This window comes from Poromitra crassiceps (genome assembly GCF_964638095.1).
Source record: "Poromitra crassiceps genome assembly, chromosome: 16".
Lineage (NCBI taxonomy): Eukaryota > Metazoa > Chordata > Actinopteri > Beryciformes > Melamphaidae > Poromitra > Poromitra crassiceps.
Window position 1 is genome coordinate 18,565,877 of NC_139645.1, and position 9,102 is coordinate 18,574,978.

Below are 9,102 nucleotides of genomic sequence, written 5' to 3' on the forward strand. Positions count from 1 at the left end.
AGAGAGAGAGACAGACAGACAGACAGAGAGAGAGAGAGAGACACACAGAGAGAGAGACAGAGAGAGAAAGAGAGACAGAGAGACAGAGACAGAGACAGAGAGAGAGAGAGAGAGAGAGAGAGAGAGAGAGAGAGAGAGAGAGAGAGAGAGAGAGAGTGTCACAGGTGAGGCTCTTTTCATCAGCCTTGTCAAATGAAAACGCTGAGACTAGATTTGTGTGGATGGATGGAAGCTGCTGGATGGAAACACGCGCGCGACACACACACACACAATCAGATCTGCATTGTTGTGACATTCAGTCTGCCGCCGCCGCGCGCACGGAAAACAAAACAACACGACGTGGAACAAACAAACTGACACACGGCGGCGCGTGACGAGCCGGGAAAAACGGCTGGAAACGGGGCGCGTGCTTTACATTACAAAACCACTGGTTAACTTTACAACCTGTCGGTCTCCCGGAGAGAGAGACCGACACAGCCCGTCCGGGCCCGGGCTCTCTCTCTCTCTCTCTCTCTCGGTAGCGAAACATTTTGAGTGAAACGTGTAAACCCAGAACACAAACCGGTTTTAAAGCGAGACAGAGCAAACTTCTCCTCCCTACCTCTGGTCCACAGCGCGAGCGACTCCTCCTCCTCCTCCTCTTCCTCTGCAGTAAATCCTCGCAGTTTGAAGTGCGTGAGGGGAAAGTTGTTAAAGAGGATAAAAAATCAACTTGTCAACAGTCACACACGTCCTTGCGTCCTGGCGTTTACACGCTACAACTTTCCAAAGTGCCCAATGTTCACAGACTAGCGGCCCGGGTGTTGCTGTGCTGTGCGTGTAGCCGTGTGCCGCCTGCTGCTGCTGCTGCGCGCTGTCGGCAAAGTCAAAAAGACTGGAAGACTACTGTATGCTAATGCTGCGTTCACGTGCCGTCGGAATTTAAATCCTGGCATAGTGGTAGCCTACATTTTATAGGTTAGGGTTTCGGATTGAGCAGAATACTCGGATGACCGGTACCTACGTTTTACAAGTATGCGTATCATCCGAGTAGGGCTGGGTATCGTTTAAAAAAATTACCATATAGCTACGAGTACCAGTCATTAAAGTGACTACTTCAGTACTTCATTCAATACCTCTTTTTTTAGCCATACTTGGAACGTTTTGGTGAGAGTTGTACGTTTCTATACTCTTTACCTTGAAGTCACCCTGCATAACATGAATGATAGTGGAGATGGCTGGTGATGTCATCAAAGTGCCCCAATGGCCCCCGGGCTACGGGTGTGACCTGGCCTGCATAACAGAAACGTTTGGCTAATTAAAACATTGTACGCACGACTTTCCGCCGGGCTGGTACTGGTAGTGTGGAATTTTCGAGTGTACACTGAAGGCAGCACCAGCAGCCTCTCCTCTGGAGCGGAACAAACAGCTGGACTCAGAACGAGCACGTGAAACACTCGTCACAGTCACGGTCATGGAACGCGAGCGTCGTTCATCTGATTTAACTCAGAATTAAAGAAATAGGAGTAGAAGCCTAGAAATAGACCCACATCATTTCCTCTTGAAGTCACAGAGGAGCAAGACTCTCTCTCCCTCCTTCTTCCCTCCCCCTCTCTCCCTCTCCTCATCCCAGCTCGCCCCCTCTATCTCTCTCCCGCCTCCCTCATCATTTCCTCTGGAAGTCACTGAGGAGGAAGACATCTCCTTCCCTCCCCTTCTCTCTCTCTCTCACACACACACACACACACACGCACACACACACACACACACACACACACACACACACACACACACACACACACACACACACACACACACACTATCCCTAAAATCAGGCTATACTCCTATATGCCACCCTAAATAGACTTAAAGGGTGTTTATGGTGTAGTAAATGTATATGTTGATGACCAAATTGCTTTAAAGTTTTCCTGTCCTTCTAATCTACATTATCTCCATGGCCCTGAAAGACACACACACACACACACACACACACACACACACACACACACACACACACACACACACACACACACACACTGCATCCCTAAAATCACTAGGCTATACTGATGCCACCCTAAAATTTGGACTTAAGGGACACACACACACACACACACACACACACACACACACACACACACACACACACACACACACTTATAGATTATTGACTTGAGTAGAAATACACAGCTCAACACTTACAGCACATTGACACCATGCTGTCAGGATCACTTTGAACTGGAGGTAGGTAACCATAGATAGTATATACAGCAACAGAGCAGCTCTATTCACTCAGTGCTTTTACCCTGAGCAGCCAGAGGGAGAAGCATCTTCAACAGCACTGATCTCAACCCTGTTCATGTCAAGGACCCTAATCTAATCCACATTAGAACCACAGATTTTGTTTATCAAACACAAATATGTGTTTGTTATTGTTAGATATGATTTTGTCCAGATCTCCATGACTGTCTGTACTGTAGGTAGAGAGGTAACAGAGAACAGTCATTCGTCTACATTTTCTAATTGTGTTAACTTGTCGTAAAGGAAATGATGAAGTTTAACAATGCGTCAGTTTGCTGGGGAACCGACTGGAACCACTGGTCTAACTCTAAAGTCTGTTCAGTCACATCTCAACTTTTTAGCGTTGTCACGTTGTTTCTTTCTTTGCGCCTCTTTTGTTTTCTCCCTTTCCCCTTCGGCCCAGGCGGACACAATGAGCGCTTCCTCTGCTTCCTGGACCTGTTCCTGCTCTGCTCTGGCTCTGTGGACACACACACACACACACACACACACAGCCCCCCCCCCCACACACACACACACACGCACATGCACACACACACACACACACACACACACACACACACACACACACACGGATGCCGCACTTACACACGCGTGTCACACGCACACGTGTGTGTGTGGGCAGTGGGTAGAGTACTGAAAATCTATACTCAAGTAAAAGTACAATTACTCCCATAAAAAGTAACAGATCAACTCAGATGTCCATGTCTAAAGACTCCTCATGTAGTACAGCAAGAGCTGTGGCTCCCGCAGAGAGGAACCCAGACAACAGCTTTTCTCAAACGGTACCAAGTCCCTCGAGAAGCTGCCTCCCACCCAAGCTGCACTGAGGCACATCTGAGGGTGCTTTCTCACCGGAGCCCGGTACCGTTCCCGAGCACACTGGTCCCCAAATTGAGTTTGCCCCAGTTTCGGAACGTTTGATGAGTGTGAACGTTGCGTTCCGTTCCGTTCTAGGGAACCGTGACAGGATCCACTTGAAAAGGTGGTCTGGGGAGCGCTATGGCGTGCCCGGGCACGGAACACTTGCGAGTGTGAAAGCCAACCGTTCCGAACCACATAGACAACACACGGAGCGAGGATACACTGCAGGCATTGTTGATGACGCAAGTGCACTCTGTTTAGTTTCCGAGCGCGGAAGAAATGTTGTAATGTGAAAGCTGACCAGCGGGGGGGAATCGTGCCCGGGTGTGCGGAACGCAACGAAAGCAATTGTTCCCAGTGTGAAAGCACCCTAGGTTAGCGTAGCCTGTGTATGTGTAAAAATAAAAGTAAATAAGTAAGTAAGTGTATAAAGTTTATTTCTAGAGCGCATTCAAACACAGCCTGAGCTGACCAAAGTGCAGTACAAAGAACATTCAAAATACAAATCAAAAGTAAAACATAAGAACAAAGTACCAGCGAAACAAGACAGAGCACCTCATCAACTGATAAGTGAGGGACACTACAGTAGGTTAGATCACATTTTTGGGATAGTGGCCATATTGTTTTAGATACGGCATAGATTCAATAATAAATCTGAGTTTAATGTGTTTCTAAGTCTCCAAATCCATAAAATAGACAAGTTAGCTACAGTGAAAGAGACAAAGGTTATGGTAAAATTCATTTTAGGGTATAGCTGCCATGTTGGAAATATGCAAATTAGGGCTCCACACACACCCAATTGTAACGATAAGCATTGCAACCTGTTTCTAATTGTAAAAAATAAAAATAAAAAATAAAAAATAGACACTAAGTTGCAAGTGCATTTCTAGCTCATCTTGTTCAAAATACATAATTGAAACCTTTTTCGGGCAGTGGCCATATTGGATTTGGCCTCCATGGTGACCCCAGGGGTCGCTGGCTCGAGTGCTCTTGCTAAATCTTTAGAGCTCTGGTGGCTACATCTGGGCCATTCTGTGCTTTTAGACTTGATTTGCACGGACTTAGCCTCATACTGTACCTAAGTCCCTCGACTAAAAGGTTTGAAAAGTGTGTTTTGCATGGGGTTATAAATCGAGTGCTAACACACATTTAGAGGCCACCGCTGCAATGCTATCAGATATTTTCTAACTAGGGGTGTATACCTTGCAAAATAATTACTATGAAAATGAATACGCCCAGATGGTACCGGTGGCCCAAATTGGGGTCCTGGCTCACGGACTACTCTTTGGTGACTCGTACTTGAACACTGGGGACTCGAGACTCGACTCGGACTCGGAAGAGGACCACTTCACCACCCGTGCAGTCCTTCCAAATCCATACGACTTCTCCTTTCTCCTCTTAAGATCCCGCTGTTTCTTCTGCGCCTCCTCCTCCTCCTCAGCTGTCTCTGTCTCCGTCTCCCACACCTCCTATTTCTCCTCCGCTGCCTCCTCCCCCTGCACGCCCGGGGCCACCTCCACGGTGAGTAGCTCCTCCCCTTCCTGCGGCGGCGCCATGCGGATGATCACGGAGCAGTCGGCGCTCTCCGATACGGTCTCCTCGTCGTCCTGGACCATGCGGAGGGGGACGGGCGAGCGCCGGTGCACGGGAGCGGGAGGGGGCACAGGGGAGAAGGAGGCCACGCCCTGCGAGGAGAAACACAGGGAAGAAGAGAACAGATTACGGCGAAAAGACGTCTCGCTTTGTCCGGGATTGTCCCGGGTTCAAAAGGGAGGTGTCCCAAGTTCTTGAGTTAGTTCCAGAGTTAGTTTTACTAACTCTGTCTACTTACATTGCTCTCTTGTTTTCCTTTTTTGTTCTATTCTTTAATTTTTTTTACTGTTGTTTTTGTTTTTCTCATTTATTGTTTGCTTGTTTCTTTTCTCTTGTTTTTGTTTATATTGTTTGTACGGATTATTACTAATATTGGTTTAATTTCTGAGGTAGATACCAATAAGCCCACATAGGGTTTCCTGTCTCTACCGGCACATGCTTTTGTTATCGTTAAAAATATATATATATCTCAAATAAATAAATAAATAGTATTGTACTTGTTTTCAGAGCTTACATAGATGTCAATCAACGTGTTGTCAAGGCTGTTGCTAGCTTTTGATGCTCGTGGCTCGTTCTGACAGAAACAATATGCTAACGGTTAGCTGTCACGCTGAACAGAAAGTCGAAGGAGGTATTAATTATACAGTTTTCAAATAAGCAGCATGTCATGTGAGTGGAGTCAGTCAGCAGCTCCTGTGTGGAGGGCCGCTTTATACCTCCTGCTCAATCTCCGACTTGTAGGCCGCCCTCAGCTTGTCGAAGGTCCCGTCGCGGATGCCCGCCTGCTCGGCCACGCCCAGCGCCGCCACAAACATTTTGGGGGTGTCGGGCCTGGGCGGGATGACCTCCACGCCCGCTTTGATCTCGCCCTCCTTCGCGGCCGGCTTCTTATCCTTTGTCAACATCACCCTACAGAGAGAGATGGAGGGGGGGAGTTCAATGTCTACAGAGACAAAGTGTAGCAGGTTATGGAACCAGTTGACTTGAAACACATGCCCCCACAATCATAGCGCACGCGCGCGCACATACACACACACACACATACACACACATACACACACCCAGAGCCATACCAGAACACAGGCAGCTCCTGTGCTGATGCAGCATGTTGTGAGCGAGCAGCTAAACTGAAGATGCGAATGGCAGGCAGGAGAGGATCACGAGACTCCGCTAATCTGTGTCCCTCATAGTGCAATCAGCCACTAAAATGACCTCAATCAGCAGATTAGCCACAGCTAATCCTGACAGAGAGGGAGAGCAGGCGAGGGAATAGAGAGGCAAAGTGACCCGCCTACTTCCTGCTTCACCACTGTACCCGAGATTTTCATCCGCCATTTATTTTCTCATCAACATTTCGTAAAATGCTTATAAAAATAGTTTTACTTGTTCAAACCAAACGGTTCAGATATATTTAGAAACAGGAGAGAACACATAACATTTCACTCGGACCAAAACGTTAAAAAAAAATTGCGGATTTCAAGAAAATATTTTTTCAATGTAGTTTTTTTTTGTTTTGGTCTGAGTGAAATGTTCTATGGTCTCTCCCGATTCTATAGCTGAACCATTTGGTTTGACGAAGTAAAACTATTTTGATAAACATTTTACGAAATGTCTATGGGGAAAATAAATGGTGGATAAAAATCTGTGGTACAGTGCTGAAGCACGAAGTACGCACGCACGCACACGCACGCACGCACACGCACACACACACACACACACACACACACACACACACACACACACACACACACACACACAATCCTAAAATAAAGTCAAGACTAGGGAAAATAATTGAACGCGTTTGACAGTTTTTCATTACGCAGAGTATAAAGCGCTATGTAGGCGGGGTGTAGTTTTTGGACCTCTGTCCGCGTGTGTGTGTGTGTGTGTGTGTGTGTGTGTGTGTGTGTGGGGCGGGGGAGGTGTCTAGGTCCGCCCCAATCCTCTGGCCGTGCCCTGTGTCTCTGCCTGTCCCCAGTAAAGCGGGACGGGGGCGGGGCGGGGGCGTGGCCTCACTTGGCCTTCTTGCGCAGCAGCTTCTGGGACTCAGGGTAATGAAGCAGGATGTCCGTCAGGTCCTTCTTATCCAGGATGAACACGTTGACGAACCCGTGTGCCTTCACGTTGGCCGTCCGCCGGTTCCCTCCGGCGCCCGCCAGCAAACTGGCCAATCAGAGAGAAGAAGGCTTGTCAGACTCTAACCCAGTGATACTCAACTTGCGGCCCGCGGCCCCCTGTGTGGCCCGCGATGGAATTGCAAAAAAAAAAAAAAAATGAACAGTGCACCTGAACGCAACATGCAAGATACTCGCTGAATAAGTGTCCAAATGTTCATGTCATTCTGGCCAATACTCCACTTCTGTTATAGCATTTCAGTCTGGAATATGGAATATCTTTCAATAATCTATTATTTAGCTGCTAAATTGTCAAATACCGCCATCTGCTTGCTACCCAGGCACTTATGTTATGTACTTAACCTAACTAACTTAACCTAACTAACTATCCGGTGTGCGCAACATTGTCAGACTAAACTCCGGCCGACACCCCAAAAACCTACAATCCGCTACAGAAAAATATATATTGTTTGTTTATTAACTGGCCCCTGGCCTTCTATCATTTCACGAAAGTAGCCCCCGGGCAAAGCAAGTTGAGTATCCCTGCTCTAACCCCTGCATTCACACTGTGAGCAGACATTCAGTTCATATACCTTAATGTGCACGTGCACAAAAATCTGGTGATCTCATTTTCTGTTTAGACCATATCTCAACAATTTGTAGTTATGGCAGATCACATTTTGATTGACATCTCCCTGGCTTCTTAAGAGGACTCCAACTCAAAAACGTCACAATCACAGTTTCATATAACCAAAATATGTTCCGACAGCTAATACTTTTAGTGAAACCGCTGACTACAGCTAGTGGAATTCACACTTTTAGCATAACTCAATGGAGTTTAACCTGAACATAGAGAAAATTTGCATCACAGCTAGCGGACTTTTAGATCGCTAACACACTTTTAGCATAACGCAATGAAGTTGAACATAGCGGAAAATTAACATCACAGCTCACAGAGATCTCTAGAAGCTGCATGCAGGATGCTAGTTTTTGTCGCATCTGCTTCTTTTTCACTCAACAACTGATGTCAAGTTGCTTTTATTACCATTTGTTTTAATTTGTAAGCCACTTTTGCACAGTAGCATAGGTCACTTTATCTAGTCTCCCGCCCATTTCTTTGCACATGTCATCTTTTATCCTTAGTGCAATTCTTTATTTTATGGGTCTTTTCCTTTGACGGGTCAGCTGCAATACAATTCCATGCACTTCACATGTAAGGTGCATTTCTTCACGAAAAAATGTGTAGACCTTTGTTGTTCCTGTTATGTTATTTTGTCATTTGTGTTGTCTTCTTTTTTATGATGCAGCTGTATGTAGCACTGTTGTCCAAGACAAATTTCCTCTCGGGGACAATAAAGTATATCCTGATCCTGATCCTGATCCTGATGTGGATTTTTTTTACGATTGGTTTGCGGAATTAATTGCATAATAAATGTCTGAGCATATCGACTCCCAATTCAAACCCAATATCAGGAAAGTTTACACAAATGTAAATCACAAAATTTCAAATTTGGATTGAAACGAATTTCTAATACTGTTTAGATACTGTTATGTAAATAAGACCCTAAATTAAATAGTTAGAAGGTTATTGTGAATTTGGCTTTAAAAATTAGTGCATACTATATATAGGGGGTTCAAAAATGACTTCTCAGAAAACCTCCATGCCATGTCGAGCCACATGCCGGTTTCAAACAGCTTAATGAAATGTTCCTCCTGCCTGATTGAGTTAGTGGAGAGGCTGAGAAAGAGAAGACGGAGCTCCAACCTGATCTCTCCGAACACAGAGCCGGCCCTGATGGTCACAAACACCGTCTGGAGGTCTGGACCCCCCACCACCTGCACCTCGCCCTGCGTTATGATGTACATCTCCCTGCCGATCTCGCCCTGCAACCACACAAGGCAAGGCAAGTGTATGAACGCACATTTCATACCACAGACTGAATGGGCTTCAAAATAAAAAGCAGAAAATATGCAAAGATCACACAACAGTGTGGTTCTCAAACTTTCTCACATCAATGTCTGACACAAATTTGACCACAGACCCCCAAGATTTTTTTCCTTTTAGATGTTTTATTACAGTGTGTATTAAACCCATGACCAAAATAGTCATACATTCTGTCATTGTGTTACTTATGGATGGAATTATAGTGAGAATAAATGATTCCCCTTTTTGCTGGGGACCCCCTGGAACCCCTGGGGGTCCCCAGGGCCCAGACCCCATGTTTAAAACCACTGTAGACAAAAGCATATAAGA

General features: G+C 46.0%; 1 protein-coding gene across 1 annotated transcript in view; it reads right to left on the reverse strand.

Annotated features, from left to right (window-relative positions):
- Positions 1–4,610: 4,610 nt before the first annotated feature.
- cngb1a (cyclic nucleotide gated channel subunit beta 1a) overlaps positions 4,611–9,102 on the reverse strand; it is a gene marked incomplete at both ends in the record, with an annotated part of 58,182 nt that continues 53,690 nt past the window's right edge. The window contains 4 exons of the mRNA XM_083653166.1: positions 4,611–4,826; positions 5,451–5,643; positions 6,751–6,897; positions 8,614–8,732. Coding sequence (XP_083509292.1) covers positions 4,611–4,826; positions 5,451–5,643; positions 6,751–6,897; positions 8,614–8,732 — 675 coding nt within the window. The remainder of the gene's footprint in view (positions 4,827–5,450; positions 5,644–6,750; positions 6,898–8,613; positions 8,733–9,102) is intronic.